General features: G+C 42.7%; 1 protein-coding gene across 1 annotated transcript in view; it reads left to right on the plus strand.

The window, feature by feature from the left end:
* doc2b (double C2-like domains, beta) overlaps window positions 1–12,187 on the plus strand; it is a 93,366-nt gene extending 81,179 nt beyond the window's left edge. Inside the window, exons 6-9 of the mRNA XM_046410753.1 lie at window positions 1,714–1,871; window positions 5,377–5,458; window positions 7,390–7,486; window positions 9,753–12,187. Of these exons, the coding sequence (XP_046266709.1) occupies window positions 1,714–1,871; window positions 5,377–5,458; window positions 7,390–7,486; window positions 9,753–9,886 (471 nt within the window). The 3' untranslated portion in view covers window positions 9,887–12,187. The remainder of the gene's footprint in view (window positions 1–1,713; window positions 1,872–5,376; window positions 5,459–7,389; window positions 7,487–9,752) is intronic.
* Window positions 12,188–19,722: the final 7,535 nt, after the last annotated feature.

Below are 19,722 nucleotides of genomic sequence, written 5' to 3' on the forward strand. Positions count from 1 at the left end.
ATCAGCGACTGCGGTGGTGTTGCTGCTAAATTGCATTTTTAACTCATTGGTCATAGCCCTTGAAAAACCAAAGCTCAGATAGCTCCTTCAGGGTCCCAACCACATTTCTGTGAAAATACGCTCAAGGATCTATTTTTCTCTCTGGAGAGCTTGAAGTGCTCTCTGGAGCTCTGAAAGAACGTGGAAAAGACAATCACAGTGATACGATAAGAGTATGATGGTGACTGCTACTTCGCCACTCACGTAACCACTGACCATTAAGCAAGAACTGACTCGGCTGATTGATGGTCGGTCACATGGTTGGTTTCTGACGGGGGGATAATGAGGACTGGGTCTCAAGGCTGGAGTCAGAACTGCAGGCTTGAAGATGTTCAAAATACCAGTGAAGGAGCAGCTCTTCAATCATGTGAACATCCACCAGATCAGCTAATCAGTCATACAGAAGGCTGCATTTCTGAAAAACCAAGCATCTCACCGCAGAGGTGAAAATCTGAAGAAAGCTGAAAAGCATTAAAGGATTTTAATAGTAAAAATAAGATCATGTTACAATAAGGAAAAGATGCATCAGGAGTGGGGAGGGTGGATTACTGATAGCTTTATAACCAGGGGTGCACATAACCGGGACGCAGGTACGCATGCACGACAAAAAATCAACATCAACGATTGATAAATAACTATGTCCATAATACGTAAAGCATGTCAGGACAAATTGATTAAATTGAATTGTAAATTATGATGAAATTAACTTAAAATTATGTAAGATTACTTTGCAGCAGCATGCGATGCCAGTTTTGTGACAGAATTTTTCTTGTATTTCAGACGAGCTGGTTGTGGAGCTCGTTGTAGCCTCTTTTCCCAGCATCTAGCATTTCCTGTTTCGCCGAGTTATTTTATTTTGTGCTACTCTCAATGACAAATAGGCTTAATTTTGCTACTATTTGTTGGGACATATTTTACTGTGTTTTTTCATGGGTTTTAAGTTTCAGTTTTCGGTCTTCTCTCAGGTTGACTGCAGGTTTTTCCCTCTACGGACTGAGACGAGTGGTGATGGCATCATTAGGACAGGAACCATCCAATCAGTTACAGAATGTGCACAGGAATCGGGCTTAAACTGAGCCTCGGCCACAACACGTTTAGTATGAAATCATCCAAACAGACAAAACTGACTTAATCTGGGTGTGACAGTTTGGTCCTCTGGTTGAATTTGGGCTCATCGCTGAGGCGGCCTGTTGTGGCGTTTGCAATGAAAACAGGCCCGCTGTTGGCACGCAGGTCATGTGTCAGTTCAGATGTTTATCTCGTCTCTGAAGAACACGGCGAATTAATTGTGATGAGTCTATTAACTCTACAACAGAGATGACATCAATCAGCCAATCAGCGTCGGGCTGACTTTCAAGACACTGTCCAGTCTGGGGTGGCTGCTGTAGATGTTTTATGATATCCAGGACAAAAAACAAACACTCCCGGAGGTTCAAAAAGTGAATTAAATGCACGGCTTACGGGGCGAGAACATTTACAGGCAATGATTTTGTTGTCTACATGGATTAACAGCGTCTTGGAAATTAAAGCTTTGGTTAAATCCATTTGATGATGAGGCCAGGAATGAGAAACAGTTAGAAATGATGCTGCTCATGAGGTGGTGGTGGGGGGCTGGCTGCATGTGGCAGACTGGTCCGCCATTGTTTCTAAATCCTGTCATTTTTACCGCTGCAGGTCAACAAGACAGAAGACAAATCCCTGGAGGAGCGAGGACGCATCATGATTTCTCTCAAGTACAACACCCAGAAGTCTTGCCTGGTCGTGGGCATCATTCGCTGTGCTCACCTCGCCGCCATGGACGCTAACGGCTTCTCCGACCCCTACGTCAAAACGTCAGTACGCTTACACTTTGCATGAGCACCCAAACAGAAACTGGAGCTCAAGGTTTTTGCAATCATTAAGACTGTGCTCAGCAAACTGATCCCTGAGGTCTGGATTACAAGGTTATTAAGGTTATATGACCAAGGCGAAGTCTCACAGGTGGTAAACAAACCCTCAGCTTGGCCAAACTTATGTGGAGGAGAAGCCAAACTGTAAACTTATCACCCACACTGTCCACTGTAAATATCCACCAACTGTGACCTGCTGTGCTTCCTGTATTTGTGTGCACACAGAGTCTTCTTGTGCAGTGAAAGACTAGTGCAGACATTTCGGGTCAACTCGCTTCCAGTTTGACCTCCAAATAAAGTGGTTCAGACAATCTGGACAAACTGTCAGCTTGTTTACAACCCGTCTGATGGCCTGACTGACTCGCCAGACTTTATTGTAGCCGTGTTCCCACATCTCAGCAATTACCTCAGAGAGTGTGACGTTATTAAAACCAGCAGATATGATGGACAAAGCTGTGGAAACTGGACCCGAGCTGTGACGAGCCTTGCGGCTGCCATCAGATGTTTACTGAAAGTTACTTAATAACAATAACTAATGGAACGACGCAGAGATAATCACTTAAAGCATTCTTATTTTCCTTGATTGAAAAATGAATGACTTGGTCTGTAAAATGTCAGAAATCAGTAAACATTAAAAAAAAGACATCATCTATCAAAATTATACTTACACTAATTTATTTCCTTGGTCACCTCATTAAGTGTTTCAGCTATATTAAGTATTGCACAACATTCTTTCATCCTCGAAAAGAGACTTTCTGAAATAAAAAACGACCAACATTAACTAAAAGTAACCCACAGTAAACACTGTTATTGTGCAAAGTTTCATAATAATGAGTTTTATGGTTGCTTTGGATATTTGGTCTGAATTAACTCAATATTTACAACAATATTTATTTCCTAACACGATCTTCATGTATTTATTTAATTTGGCTCTCTTATGGAAGAGTGGAAAGACTCCACCCTTTAACTGAACTGATCTTGATTTCAGACAAAAGTTGTTGTCAATACTTGCACCAGAGTAAAAAGTGATCGTTAAGAATCGGCCACCTGACACCAAATCTCACAGCAAATTGCTCTCGGTTTCATCACCATCCTCATGTCTCAAAAAAAATCTGGACGCACACACAATGAAACAAGGACTTGTGAGTTTAAGGAAGCACAACACACTTGATATGCAAACCTCGGCTGGCTTCACGTGAAAACCACCTGTTGACTGATTACTTCTCTCCTCCCCACAAACATCTCTCTTCAGAACAGCGGACGCTCGTCATTATAATGCTATTTTTAGTGGTTTAGCTGAAATGGATTAGCTGGCTGTGCTGATGTTTTAGCAGAAAAGAGGCAGACTACCTGTGATTATCCCCGGCATGAAAGACACACAGCACAAGAGGCCATACGCAGGGCTGCAGTTTAAAGGAGAGTCCTATTTATCACACCTGAACATTTCCCAAGTCTTTCATCTGGCTGAGCAATGAAAGTGCAATTAATTTCCGACTCTGCTGTGCACACCTCGAGAACAAAAGCGCGACTCGTTTCGGAGGAGAGGCGCTGGCAACAATTTTCCAACCGTTTGAGGTTGAGAAAATCTCCCTGAAGCTTGAAGGACACTCAGGCAGATAATGGATTTACTGACAAGCTCATGTGAGGGGGAATAAAGGAAATGTATACTCTGTCAAACAGACGAGGCTGCGTGATTTCTCTCCTCTTTCAGCAGCCACTGCCTAGCAAGAGTCCATCTGATGCATCAAGCCACAGCTGCCAGCGGAACTGTAAATGCTTTGCTCTATTGTGTCGATAATTCGGGGCACATTCTTCAAAGCGAATGTTAGTCGAACAAGGTGGTGGAGTTCGTCCTGAGAGATGACAGAGCGAGTGCCCTCCTTGATGGCTCCTCAGTCATCTACGAGTGCATTACATCAAGCTTAGAGGTGAAGAGATGCTTAGCACCGCACAGCTGCTGAGCAAAAGCATAATAATGGCAGTGCTGCAAAACTGCAGCCGAAATAACATTTAAAACCACTGTATTGCACAATAGCATCGTTTGCATCCCAACTTTCACTATTAGCTTGTTTTGCCTGGGGGTCCCATTACATGACAACAATTAGGTTCTCTGCAATATCCTCATCAACAACAATTTCAGCCCTCAAACCCCCGGGGTTACGTTTGTGAGCAATAACCCACTTACCCTCCCTTCAAGTCTGTGCATTACCTTGGGAAATTGAAGCGTGTGTGTGTGAGAGAGTGTGAGTATGTGTGTGTGTGTATGTGTGTGTGTGTGGGGGGGGGGGGGTTCCAGTAAACACGTGAAAATGAAGCGGGACGTGACGAGCTACCAACATACCTCATCAGAAGTGTTTTAAAAGAAAGCTTTACTGCCCAAAATGCTGCCCTTCTCCAAATGGGCTACGCAACACAACCTGCCTTTTGCAACATTTATGAAGACAGAAGAGAAGCAAAAGTCCAACCTGCACACACACACACACACACACACACACACACACACACAGGCTCTACATTCATGCACACTGATGCCTGCACCCACAGCAGCAACAGCAGCGCTAACGATCTGCTTTCACCACAGACTAATGGACTGCAGTGAAGTGACGCTGAGAAGTAACCGCACTTTCACGTGTTCTGGAAGCACCAGCAACATGCACACAAATCACAGTCAAGTCTGCCTTTAACATACACTCCGTCTCACTCTGAAACCGTTTCAGTGAGATGCTGACTGAACTTCAGGCTGTAATTTGTAGTAGACTAAATATTGAAAACATCTAAATGCAAACAAACAGCACTGTAAATTACAACTTCAAGTTAACCAAAACAGTTCAAATAAAAACCAAACATTATAACCTCAGTGAATGCAGGATTTATCGCTGGACTGAAAAATGAAAAGAGAACACATAAAACTGTAAAGGTATTAAACTTGCACCAGTACAAACTCATATTGATGATTTAGGGTTCAGAGAAACTACACACTGGAGCTCTGCACTGCGGTGATGCAGCACTGACTCTCGAACAGTTTTATTGTTTTGAGGCGAGCTGAATGCACCTCTGCAATCTCATCACAAAGACACTAAAATCAGATCATGTAGCCGACACTGACCTCGACACAGAAGAGCTGCTCTTAGAGGTGGTGACATAACAGCACCTATGTCACCAACTGGAAGAAAATATGCCTTTAATAAGCGCACAGGTGGAGTCTGTTAAAGTCAGATAATGTAGTAATGTAATGTAGTGTGAGAAATGGAATGCAGTTGAATGTGGGGCAGTACCACAGCGCCCTCTAGAGGACGGAAATGTACAGATGAGGCTTCATGCTGTATGTGAAGGTTTCTAGTAATACATCAGAACAGCGTAGGCGTTTAATAAATGAATTCGTAGCATTTTTTTCCCTTGCTGTGATTAAGTCTTCCTCCCTTTCCCTCCCTGCTCTGCTCTCCTGCAGGTATCTGAAGCCGGACGAGAACAAAAAGTCAAAGCACAAGACTGCAGTGAAGAAGAAGACGCTCAATCCTGAGTTCAACGAGGTACAAGCCGCAACTGTGAAACTTCAGTTAATACTTTTTATTCCTGTTTTCTTTTCCCTCAGACGAGTGTTTATCAGGTACTTTTTCTGTGCTGAGTAACCCTCATAGCCTCTGGTGGTTACCCGCCGTCCTGAGAGGGCACGGCTGTCAGATCGCAAAGGAGCACATTTCTCAAAATTCATCCCAAGATGACTTTCTGAGAGAGCAGCAGAACTGAACCCGTCTGTGCCACAGAAGTCATCCACATAGTTCAAGTGTCTTTTTGGCAGCGAGGAAACTTAATCTAACCTCATCTCTGCACCCTGATGCTGTGGCGTGGTTTATTATGTCCTTATTCTTCTCGTTGGTTGGAACATTTGAACAAAAATGTGACAGTTGTGGGGTTTTTGTCAGCTAAAAAATACTGAATAATACCTAAAGATGTTTTTATTAAACCTTTTACTTTGATTGATGCTTATTTATTCAACAATAATTAATTTTAATTTTTTTGAGGGGATTTAAAGCTGCATCTTATCAGTATTTTGTATCAAGAAGGAGAAAAAGTGCTACATATAAAGGTATCGCTAATAGAGACAAATCCATAGATAATCATCAGCGACTGCACAGTTTCCCTCAGCTCTGTTGAGCCTTTTAGCATCTTTCAGCTCACTGTTTGCTTTTCGCTGCCCTCAGTCTGTTTTGGTTTGCTTTTGGTTATAATCATCCATGTTTTTAGTTGCAGCAGACACCTGTTTTTGGAGAAAAAGCTCTGATAAAACCACTGCACATCATCTGCTCAGCGCCAAACTGCAGACAGAAGACTTTAGCAACTTGTTAGCAAATAGCTGGTGAACACAGTGGAGCATTTGGCAGCTGAAGAGCCATTTGTTTCACTCTGGCATTAATGGAGAGCAGAACAGAGCTAAAAGTAAAGTGAATATCGGATTTACATTTGCCAGGTGGCCAGAAACACACCTTCAAACAGTGTTTTACAGCAGCCGGGCAGTTCAGTCTCACAGATGAACACCTGTAACTAAAAAATGACTGTCTGTAAGAACTGTGAAAATCAGAAATGCATTGCCGAGACCCTGAGGACACAGCCTTGCCTTGCAGAGGGATGTTTTCGTGGGTCGTCGTTGCACGGGGCAGCTCGGCTCGGACGTATCAGCCCGTACACGAGTGGACGGCCCTGGCCAAACACTCACGCAGGCCAGCGGCTTGACATTTCCTCTGACATTTTTTACGCCCATAGTCCTCCATCACCTCTCGGCCTTTCTGTCAGAGATGAGCACTGGGGTCCTCCTCCCTATCAAGGCATTGATCTCATTAAGGCCGGAGCAGCAACCTTGATTGAACTACAGATGGACGTGCAGAAAAATGCTCCTCCTTCACACGGTGCAAATTAATAAAGGAAAAAAAAGCTTGTTTGATTTAGTGAACAGTGCGTTTTATTGATTGCACTGTCATTTTGGTAAAGTGCCTGACAAAGTATTTTACATTTAATTCCTCCGTGCTCCAATCAAAATACTTCTCCCAGTCCTGTAGTATAATAAATGTTTCTACATAAGTGTCCTGAACAAATAGTGTGAGGGGGAGAAAGGCAACTACTGCAACAACATTAACCTGCATATTATTTTAGGCACTAACAGGAACAATAAAAACTCAATGAGGCGCTCAGCATTATGAGAATCAATTTCACCAGAAAATGAAACAAATGTCAGTTGCATTCAGGTTTGTAATGATAATTATGCAAACCCAACAGCATGCAGAGGAATGTTTTGTTGCGAAGGTGGTGAAGCAGAATGGACTCCCATTCAACATGTTCAAGATCTTTAAACAGACATTTCAGGCTTTATACTTCTGCAATATGAGAAGTTGTGACATGCAGCTGCAATTGTACGTAAGAGAGGAAGCACTGGAGTTCTTATGTTCTGCTGTTCTGTTTTCTGTAGGAGTTCTGTTATGACATAAAATATGCAGACCTCACCAAAAAGACCTTGGAGGTGACCGTGTGGGACTACGACATCGGAAAGTCCAACGATTTCATAGGTAAGCACAGGCGAAACGTGCCAGGGCAGCTCTGCTTGCAGAGCTTAAATAGCTTTGACTGATATTCCTCGGCATCAGCAGCACCACTGGCTTTCTGTCCAGCTGAGTGTGCCATCTGCTCAGCCCCTCTCAAAGGCTGGTGGCTGGGAAACAAACAAGCACTGAGCCATGCTGGAAACTTACTGGCCTGCCATCATGTGCTCATTGTGCCCAAACCTGTTTCAAAGCACTCGCTCTGCAGTTAGGACAGCATTTTTTGTCAAAGTAATACAAACAAGACTGGGAAACATCTGAGCAATCTGAGCAATCTCATTGACCTTGGAAACAGTAGTTAATTTTCACTCGTGGTCCTCTTGAAATCATGGAAAGTCCATGATAACTGAGCAAACTGATAAAGACAGCAAGTGTGGTTCAAAGTTCCAGAGGAAGCAAGGAATCGAACCTTGAGTTCAAACTGTTTTGCTGTTCATCCCTCAGTGACCGAGCCTGATAATCAAGCTGAGCTGCCACTTCAGCGTTCAGTTTGACACTGTGTTTGTGTTTTAAGGGCTCATTTTGCTGTGTTTTCCCCCGAACCAATCAGTATCGAGTCATATCTGTTCTCCTTTCAAAATTATGATCCATGAGGCATTTGTAAGCGAGACTCAGCGTTCACCCCGAAACGGCAGGTGACAAAATCTCATCTCAAGTGCGGCGGTGGACGTAATGGTCACATCTTTTTATATAACAGAAACAACAGCACAATTTCAAAACACTCCTTAAGAAATAAGAAGCTCTGCGTGCAAAACTGCACTTAGAAAAAGGAGAAACGTAAGAATTCTAAGCAAAAACTACTTCATCAGCCTTTAAGACTGACTCCTTATACACGCTGCCTTCACAATATGGTTCTGTCTGACTGGTGAAGTGAAGATGGCGCCATTTCTTTCATCTTTCCATTACAGGCTAAATGAATGAAAAAAACTCCCGCTTTTGTCCTGTGTTGCTGGTAGTTTCTGCTCTGAAGAAAATGGAAAGCGATTTGGTTGTCTCTGCAGCAGCAGCACCAACAATGATACCACTTTCTATGAAGGTTTTCTGTTTCCACTAGAGCATAAAAGTGACTGAATGTCTCTGTCAGTTAGACTGTCGCACTGTATGCAACATCACTGGATAACAATTACGGCATTGTGTTATTATATAAACAGCATTTAGTGTTGTTGTTGATCAAAGTGGAGCTGAGTCTAGTTATTTCATACACTCCTGGATGGTTTAATATTCTTTAAGTAATGCATCACATTTTAGATGCTCATCTTAGGTTTTTAAAAGTCTGAAAAATTGTTCAAATAACAACAACTAAAGCTACTACTACTAAACAACTAAAGGGGTAAAAAGCACAATATTTCCCTCTTAAATGTAGTGGAACAGAAGTAGAATTTGTCATAAAATACAAATACTTAAGTAAAGTACAAGTATTTTAATAAATGTATTTTCCCCACAGATCAGGGTCCATTTAGTAGCTGTTCTCATGGGACTGATAGCTTCAAAAATAAACTTCACTGAATATAAAGGTTGTTATTATTACTCAACTGAAAAATGCATCCCGAACAAATATCGGGTACTTTTTTTAATCATTTGAGTAAAACGTGTAAATATCCATATGCACTCATTGGGTAGCTGACTGAAGTTTATTCACTGTACATTATACAAACCAGCTCTGTAAAAAGCTCTCTTAGTCTTGTGATCAAAAGCATTGATCTGAAGTTCAGCTCCGAGGCTCTTTCCTGTAAATAGTTTTCCAATAAATAATAGGATTAGGGTAAGCAACTTCTGCTCAGCCTGCGTCAGTTTCAGCCTTTAACAATTTCCAGTTAGCCACGCCCACTTCCAGTCAAAGCACCATCCCCATTTTGAGCACAGGTGCAGCTACAGCTGATTCAGGTGGCTGAACTGGTACAGATACAGGTACTGGTGTTCTCCCCCCTCCCTATACAGAACAGCAACTAAACAGACCTTGAAGGCAGATTGTTGTGCCAATGATTTACTGACCATTAATAAACCACTTGTCACATTTTGTAAACTCTTAATAAAGGGGCTGTTTTGTCAGAAAGTGCAGCCCATCACAGCGTCTTTAATGCCAGACTCGCGTTCGGCTGTTTTGTGCTGTTGCTAAGACACTATAATGATCTGCTGTGACCCGTTCACTCTTTTATAACGCGACACATTGTAAATCTCCTGTTTCCCTAAGCGCCCAGCATATGACTCATCCTCTCCTTGTGCCTCCTTTCAGGCGGTGTGTCTCTGGGCATCAATGCAAACGGAGAGAGGCTCAAACACTGGTTCGACTGCCTCAAAAACAAGGACAAGAAAATTGAGCGCTGGCACACGCTGACCAATGAATTACCTGGCTCATTAAATGACTGAAGACCCACATCCTGTCATCAACCTGTTGGCCCCCGTCCCCCACCCCCTCTCCACCAGATAGGACTCCTGCCTTCATTTTCCCAACACCTCCTCTTCTTCTCTGGGTTTGTTGGCCACAGCGACCTGAGACACCTCTTTGGGAATATACTTCCTCTCAACAGGGCTCATTTAAAAATATCCAGAACCTTTTGTTTGTGTTAAACGGCTCTTTCATACTTACAATAGGGGTTGCATGGCTGCTCATTTGTTCAAAATTCAGTCAACAAAATGAATCACAGGGATTGCCAGAGTTGAATTTTAAGCCTCATAATTCTGATTTCTCATATGATTAGTCAAGATAAAAAAGGAGCAAATGATTTCTAGTCAATGAGATCCTTAACTGCAGCTGAATCATTTTCCAATCATCCATCAGTCCCTGAAACAGCACAAAAACAGCCTTCATGCTGCCATCTTGTTGATTAAAAAAAATGAAGAATCTATCAAAGGACGTAGCAAAATTTCACACTGTTGGAGTTTGCAGCAACGTTAAGGGGAACAATTCTCACCTTTTCATGTAAACCACTTATATTCACTCTGCTTGACTCTAATATTTAGCAGCTCAATAAACAAATCAGCCACAGATTATGTTTTTGTTCGGTAAATGAAGATGTGGCACTTTAATATTGGTCGTAAAAGTGTTTGACAGCAAAGGTCCTGTTGTTGTTCAGCCTCCTACAGACGTGGCTCCCACACTTTGGGCCCACTACAAGCAGTTTGTTTTGGAAATTTGGCAAGTCATTTGGCCAAGTGAGATCAACGTCATAGGAGCACAGAAGCTCCTTAACATGCTGCACAACTTTCAGGCCTTCGTGTGCTTCACACGAGCTAAATCGTACCGAGACTGAGGCCTTCGGTCCCGGTTAACTGCAGTGGGCTTCGTTTGGAAACACAATACAAAATGACTGCAAAATCTGAGGCCTAACATGTATGAGGAGAACGATGTTGGCAGCTCATTGGCCATAAGCTCATCCGTAAACTGGCAGGATGACGCGTTACCAAATTTCTGTCCTATAAGCAAACCGTTTGGAATGAAACACAAAGTCCTCCTCGAGGTTCCTCACAGCAATCCCTGCTTCCCCGTGTGTCTCTGTGTAGACTAATCAACATGAGACGACACCAGGTGCCACAGCACCACCTGCTTGGATTACTCACTGACTTTTCAGTGCAGCCGCTAATCCGAGGAGCTGCCTGGTTTTGTGGTAATCCTGATGTCAAAGCTCCACAAGTCCATTCAGTCGTCATACCGAGACTCCAAAGTCGCTGGTTTCTTGCTGACAGCGCAAAAGCGCGGGTAGCCAGTTCAAATATGCATTTAGAAATCTGAGTAAAACTGGAGATGAATCAAAGGCACAAGGCCTCAGTGCTGCTTTCAGTCAGCCTCAGACTTAAATTTGTGCAGAGGCTCACAGAGTCCAATTGGAAGGGTCAGTCGAACAAGCGCAGTGAGGCGTTAAAGACGCTTTGAGTCTGTGATTAGTCGGGAGCTGAAGAGGACGTGGATGTAAAAGTAGATCTCGTATGCACCTTATGATCTGTGGATAATTTCAGCACAGAGGCGAAAATGGCGGGATCGCATCATCCCGCAGCCTCGCCTCCCCGTGTGAGAGGCGGAGAGCCTGCTAGGCAGAGACCAGCTGTAATCAACAACAGGCTGAAGTTCAGTGAGTGAAAAATCACTCGTCCAAGCCACAATACTGCATGATTGGGCAGCTCTCTGGTTGTGCGTGCAGCTTATTGTTTACACTACACAAAATGAGTTTCAACAGGAAAAAAACAACAACAAAAAAACAAAAAAAAAAACAAAAAAAAAAAAACTCGCTGACAGCATTTTCAACTGTAATGTGGCTGGAAACGTACCTGCTGTTGTCAAAAGGGCCGAATTTTAAAAACAGAAAGTTTACGTCAAATATATATTTAAAAAAATGATGATAATAACAACAACAAAAGCATGTATTGTTTACAACAGCCTATTGTTGCTGACGTTTGCTGCCGAAAAGGCAAACACACCCTCGCTGAAGTCGATTGTTCGGTCGTGCAATGCAAGCTTTGCTAAGACAGGCCGGGGTGAGAAGGGCAGAATTTTTAATATACTAGCCGTGTATGTATAATGTTACTATGTTGTTGCATCTGTTGAGGTTTTCCTCTTTTTTTTTGTTTTTTTTTGCTTTATTTTTTTAATGTAAGCACCTCCACTATAAATGTATGAAACAGAATGTACACGTTTGACCCCTTCTATTCCACAGTAAATCCTCTAAGAATGTGCAGCTTAGTGCTCTGTGTTGTTAATATCGTTCATATGTCGAATTAAAGCTCTGTATTTGGGCACACACGTATCTGGGAATAGAGATGGTTGAACTCACAGCCCAGGAGCAAACCACCGGGGGGCCACGTCACTCGAGTTATACGCTGAGTTAACTAAAGATTTTACTTTGACGCCCTCTTGAATTACTTATGTTTTTTCCCCTCATTCAATATTTTATGCTGAGGTTTGAGTCCCTGTGCAGTCCTAGAACCTCCCCAGGACCGAAGTTGCCCTCACAGATTAGCAGGCTGGGATGCACGTCACGTATTTGTGATTTTATGAGTTTGATTCTGACCTTTTTCTGCATGGCTACCCCCACACGCAGCCTTTCTTGTAAATTTCCACTGTAACACGGAAACGCCAAGCAAACAGCCCCCACGTAATGTTCAGGATTTCCGTCAGGCTTGCGATTCGGCTAACGGCCTCACGCCATCACCTCATGTCGCTGTAGGTGACAGGCCAGGCGTGTCTGTTCGATTCTGTCGCCGTGGCTGGCTGGTTTTTCTAATCACATCGTTTTAGCTCACTAATTACAGCTGGTGGACAGCGAGGAACAGCCCTCGCGTCGACGTGTCCTTTTATTTACCCTCTTTGGCCCACGGTTTTATTGCTGACGTAGGATTATTAGAGCTAAGACGTTGCTTTCACGCCGCACTCCATTCATTGTGAGGAAGATTTGATTTTGACAAAATGGAATCACTCCTCCCAAGCCGACGACCTAAACGTTGGACGCATCAGCTCGGCTCACGTTTCCGCTTCTTTCTTTAACGTGTCGACAGCCTCTTCAGCCACATTGATTTGTGAGGCGCACACCGGCTGTGAAACCGTGTTGGCATCTCAATATGCTCCTTGACCCAGCAGTGACCCCCCCCCCTCTCTGATGAATATGTAATGGATACAACCGACATGTGATTTTGATTTTGTAATCTGTCTGCCTTTGTATGCAAGCTCAATATTATGGAAAAAAAAACAAAACTGCATGCATATGTTATTGGTTTTGTCATGAGATGACTTTGCCTAATGTTTGATACTGTTTTCTGTATTTAAAAAAGAAAAAACAAGATACATGACTGTGGATGCTCTAAGATTATGCTATGAGTCAGTCTTTCTTCTGGACAACATTTTGTACCTTTGAACACTATCGCATTGCCTGTTTGGCTGATGTATTGACTATCTGGAAGCGTGACTTGATGTGAATTAAAATCTCTCCTTTGTTGTTTTGTTTCCTTTTTAAGACTCAGGCACTTGTTTGCATTACTCTGGTGTGTTGAATGTATGACTATAAATGCATTGTCTCAAATTATATTTAAGTTCTCTGCCAAATGGGCAGCTTTTTGTCTTTCCTTGTTTCCATTATTGTTGTTTTCTTTTCAGAGATTTATTCAAAAAAAAGAATCCTGTATTATTATATAAACAGTTTAGTCAGCAGTATGTTGCGGTCAATTAAAGAGAGATTCAAATTAAAAGAACATGCAAGTACACTAAATATAAGAGAACTTCTGCAAAGAAATTAAAAGTTTTTGTTTGACAACAATTCAGCAACAAAGCAGCAAAATAATGTAAATACAGAAATGTGCTTTTTCGGTTCTATTTTCTGTATTTGCAGAATATTTTTGATATGACTTCACGTCATTTCTGTATTTATTTGATACGTCCATAACAAAAACATTGTGACATTCTGCAGCACGTCCACAGGAAGCTTTTTATTTATTTATTTATTTTTTTAAAGTTAAAGTGGGCGGACGCTTTCGAAGAAGACTGATTGTCCGAATGAGGCTTCTCACATTGCAGTGCAACAGTTACAGTTTAATGAGGTCCTTGTGCTGACTGTATTGATGTAACAAAGTCATTGCAGAGGGAAGCAGCGTGACCACAGTCGTTTACGTTTTTCAAAGTTGAACGTTTTGAGTTTTTTAGATGTGAGCGGCTGACGGGCTGACGCTGCTGACAGACAAACGGGTATCCTGCAGTTTCACTGGTAAAGGAACACAGATTTTAAACTTAATGGCTGCAGTTTGTGAGCAGCCTACCTGTAATACATGTGCATGTCATTAGGCCGTTAAATCGACTGAGTTGTGCTCCCTACGAACAGCAAACTGACCTTTAGCTCTAAAGTTCCCTTTAAAGGACTCAACGAATCTTTATTTCCAAATCAATCCTTCAATAGTGCCGTACAAAATGAACCTCACATGTGCCACATTCGTTCACATGAAATGTGGAAACCTTCTCAGCGAATGAGCCATCACAGTAGTCTAACATGCGCCCTGTCTTGCATTAAGAGATAGATGAAGATAAGATAACCACGAGGCTGCACAGCTCTGATTCACATGCAGGGAACAAAGAACAATCAATAAGTTGTGTTGCTGCCTTTTGCTTTGTGTCCTCCTCCCCGAATGCAAATCATTACACACCAACAGTGAAAGAGTCTGAACTGTCTGTCAGCCACATTCAGGTGCTAATACCCTCAAACTCGGGTACTTGAAGCGACGTATCACGCGGTACCTGATAGAAATGTGATTCACACTGATCTGTGACGCGTCAAACCTAACGACAAACCACAGTGAGCCGCTGCCTCAAGTGCCCCAACAGGAGAAGCTGACTGAAGCCCCAAAGATAATCCCATCACTCATTCAATCACTATGGGATGACAGGACATGAAGAAGAAAACAATGGAAAGCAAGTAGCAAATTACTGTATGTGTCTTGTATTAATCTTGGAGATGGCATTTTGTCTGACAGCCTGCATTACAGGATGTTTTTTTAAGAATACACAAAGAGCTGTGGAAGAGGCACATTCACTTTCCTGTCAGGAGTGAAAATTTTGGGGACATTTTGAACCTGTGAGTTATGTCATCGAGCACAACACAAATGAGGAAATTTGGGCTCTCAGCCATCGATCTAAAAAATGGAGAACGCGTGAAATGATGAACGAGTGGCTCTTGTGGCTCAACTCTGAGGACTCTGCAGGTGAACGGGGAAAAAGAGCATTTACAGCCTGCCACAAGACGGATGCAACCATAGACATAAGGAAATGAAACGAAAAGCTGGGGTTAATAAGTTCATGTTCTTGATAATGAGTCTCATGCTCATACAAACACATTTGTCCTTAAGTCAGGTAAAAGTGATTTAAGAGAACTTTTCATTCACCACAGTCCGGGTTTTCTCACATGCACGAGTGGTCCAGACCTCTCGACGACCTCCCTCTTATTCACAACGAGACAAACTTTAACCACAATCAGTGCCAATCCCGTGTACCAACACTCCATTATTCCAAAACCTCAACAGTCCAAAAAATGTCAGCTGATTCCTGACAGGAAAGCAAACTGAGTTAAGAAAAGTCTTCTTTTTGCCGTTGGCTTTTGGCACTTTTAGTGGCTCGTATGATGCTAACGATGGAATCTCATAAGCGTGTATGAACAGTTGTTATTCGTCCGACTGAAGCTACAGAAAGTTTGCGCAGTTAAGAGAGTTTGGTGAATCAGACTGAACACGAGAAGATCTGGTGCAAGCAGAATACAATGCAGGAGGTGCATCCATTTTAACACTTTTATTCTCAATTTGCAATTCTAAACGTAAACAATATTGTAATGCTACACTAATTCAAAAACTGCACTACAAAGTAAACTTGTTTATAAGGTCATTTTACATTTTTCAAACTGCTGGTTAATACCTGCAGCTGATGCTTATATAACCTGCAGGTTGAGGTAACAGGCTTTGGTATTTCGCGTTCTTGAAGGTGTACAAAGTCCATTCATCCATGGAGAATGGTGTTTACACAGATCACAGTTATGAGCACTGGTGTAAGACGTGGGCCGAGGCCTGCCAACACCCTGGCTGTTCTTGGGATTTCATGTGGGTCACGGGGAACAGATTAGAGCTTACCCCGTCCTCCATTTTACATGCCTCTCTGACTGAGGCTCTGCTGAACGACACCAAGCAGCAGCACGGGAACTGAACATGGGTGCAGAAGGCACTCAGTCTTCAGTCAGTGCTTTCACAGCCATAAAACTTTTAACTAAATTTAGAGATGAAAATATCTCACGCCCACAAATTCAATTGATTAAATCCAAGATTGAAACACATGGCTCTCATAATCCCTGAGCAAAGGCCACATCTCCGACTACCAACATCTGATTTTATTATTTCTGGAAAACGTCTGGTGATTCACACCCTGGTAGACTCACACATTCATCATGGATAATATGGTACAAAAATCTTCCTCCTGCTCATCTGCAGCACACCAGAGGTCAGTTGCTTGCAAAGTTAGATTTTGAGTTAAGCACTCAAGCACAAAGGCTTCGCTCATTAAACCGGCAGAGACGTAATTAAAAAGACAGGAAATTTAACAGGAAAGGAGTAAAGACTTAATGTCACACAGACGTGGTGACGGGTTGGAGGAGGAAGATGCTTTTCAATATGCACCGCATCCTTTTCAAAAATCACAGGAGTCCATATCGGATCCATACGCGATATTTTCACAACTCAAAGGTGCAATATGTGCAGAATTTCAGTTTAAAACACGTAAAAATGAATTAATCAACAGAACGTGAATAAGAGGTTGTGTATTGAGCTGCAGAGATTCAACCAGTCAGCCTCGTATGCATCTAACGCCTCTTTCTGTCTTGGAAACATAAGCAGCACATGACTGACAAGCTGAGACCTTGTGGAGAAATCTCTAGTCGTCACATGTCTGTCTGCCGCGATGCACAATCCTGAGGCCTCTGTTTTGGCACTCATTTGTTGTGAGTCCGTGTCTTGGTCGTTTGACGTCATATTAAATGTCTTATGTAGGACACAAGAGCACCAGTGAAATCATGAGAAAGCCCAGTCCCGATGTCCCCGTTAAAGCCTGAGCACTTAGGCCTTACAGACCTTCCCTGAATTTGTGAAATCACGTTACCTGCACAGAGACGTTTTCTACCATTTGTACTTGAATGTGATGGGGTGTTACTGTACTACAAGACAAACAAGTGCACACATGTACTTGTTAGGAGTGACTACTTATAAATCTGTGTTGGTGTGAGGGCTTGAAGGAACAGGTGACTCCACTGTCAGGTTCCTAATGGGTTTAGTGTCGATAACTACTTGCAGTGTGCTGGGTCTGCAAGGATGACAAAGTAAACTCTTTATCTCCCTTCTTCAGACAACAACCTTACTGTCAGAACAATATGAACGCCCTGGAGGGAAGACCTCCTGTTACGTCTGAAATGGGCCCATTTGTGTGATTCATCACATCTCAACAACAAAAACACGCAAAAGATGTTCTTAGAAACGCATCGGGGGAAGCAGCGGGATGCAGCCAGGAGGATGCCGACGTTAAATGAAACCAGCTCCACGTCATCTATTGGCCAAGAAGAGTGGAGCGGCTGGAGGGAGAAAAGTCTGCCAGCTCTCCTCAGACCTCCCTCCACAGTCTGCGAGAAATCAACACTTTTTCCTTCGGCGGTCATTGTACAAGTAAAGCCACAGGTGTGTGTACGGCCCAGATAGCTCGACCTTTAATGCCCCCGTGGAGCGGAAAGAAAGGCCACAAGTAACTCAGCGGATACGAGAGTCGACCAAACGACCGGCGGCTGAACGGTAAAGCAGCAGAATCTAAGTGAGCCTGCTAATGCGCTGGTGGTGCACTTGTGTCGAGTTCAGGTCTATTTATTCCCTCACAGGCACACAATGCAATAAAAGGTCCGCTTCCAAGCGATCCATACATAATATGCCATACATTATACATGAAAAGTAAACGCAGACAAATTAAAGAGATGCAGATTTATTACAGTACACTGGGAGGAACTGATTGCTGCATATGAAAGCTGCTTGCCAGTAAGAAACAAATGATGCAGAGTCTGAACTACGCTGGCGAGGGCATCTTGATGATTTCTTCACTCTCTTCAAAAATGTTAATAACCTATATTATTCTATTATATATTGGTCATTACAAATATAATAAACAACAGGAATGAGCTCATAAATAATATTAGATGATAAATATTCATCAAGAAGATTGCACAGTTTTCACAGTACACTCCCCTCAGGGCTTTAAATGAGTCAGTGCACTAATTAATAGCGCTTAATGTCTTTATGTTATTGTTTACACATGAATCTATTTGCTCTCGAAATCCCATCTGAAGATTAGCAGTAGGATAGTTGCCCGTCACAAGGGAAAAACTTATTTTTTTCCAGTTCAAATACACTGACACTCGTGGTGGCAGAGCTCCGGTCTCTGTTTGCTTAATTACTACTTTGTTGTGGGCTGTTACAACTAATTGCTCTTGCAGTTAGAGTGTAGGCTGGAAACGCTATAGAGACGGAGGCCCTCGGCGAGAGACAATTAACACCGGAGTGCTTTCACGACGAGGACGCGCTCTTCAGCGGAGAGGTTCAAAACTTGAAATGCAGAAGCAGAGCCTTTGGGGTAAATATATGGTTAGGATGGCGGAAGGAAGCAGCTTGTGCTTATGTAACAAAACCAATCAAAAAATACATTTTAAGCCTCTGCGAGGGAGGACGCTTACATACATCTGAAATAACAGAATTTGGGGTATATTTTTGATGCAGCAGTCGAAATTCAAATCAGGATGAAAAAGCACTCCAAGGTTGCTCGCTCGGGGGGCTTAAGATTTAGAGGCAGGGATTTAAGGTTGGTGCACAGCTTCTTCCCCTGGGCCAAAATGCTCAACCCATGATGGACAGGAAGCGACTTGTTTAATCCCTGTAGCCTTTAACCTGGATTAGTACTCATAATACCAACCCCGAATCCAAAAACGTTTGGACACCGCCAGAGACATACAACAGAAGGTGATCATTTACTAATCCTTTCTGACAGGTGCTCAAATGAAAACGGCCCAAACACAAAATGTTTCATCTTTTACCTCATCAGCTTCATTGACTTACTTTAAATTTGACGCCAGCAGCTGGTTTCAAACAAGTCGGGACAGTGGTAACAAAAGACAAAAGGGGCAGCTGTGGACTGCAATGACTCACAATACCTACAGTGTACAAAAGAGCCTCGCAGAGGAGTCAGATTTGAGTCTAGGTGTGAATTAACCTACAAGTGAGCCCCAGCGGCAAAGAATTTGCTGTTCAACCTCCTCCCCTCCAGCGCATGTAGTCTGTCGCCTCCACGAACAAGATGAGACAGTACAGAATAACACAGAAACAATTCGTATACTTTGGTGGTGAATCAGCGACAGATACAACCAGAATCATCACGTCTTGTAAACCATGTAATGCACTGTAGACAACCAGTGGAGTAGATGAGAGAACAAGAAGAAGAAGAAGAGCAAAGAAACATCCTTTACTGCCGTCCCATCCGTGTTGTGTTTGGGTGTTCGAGCTGCATATTTGTAAATTACACGCTCAGCGTAAACACACTTTAGGCATATGAAAGATTAGGAAGAGAAGCCAGGCGACAGTTTACAAAAAACTGCAGTAATAATAGTGGTTATGTTGGTTGGTTGGTTGGTTTAGATTAGCTTTGATACACTTTTCTTCCTGAGGTC

Source organism: Scatophagus argus, chromosome 14 (assembly GCF_020382885.2).
Source record: "Scatophagus argus isolate fScaArg1 chromosome 14, fScaArg1.pri, whole genome shotgun sequence".
Classification (NCBI taxonomy): Eukaryota; Metazoa; Chordata; class Actinopteri; family Scatophagidae; genus Scatophagus; species Scatophagus argus.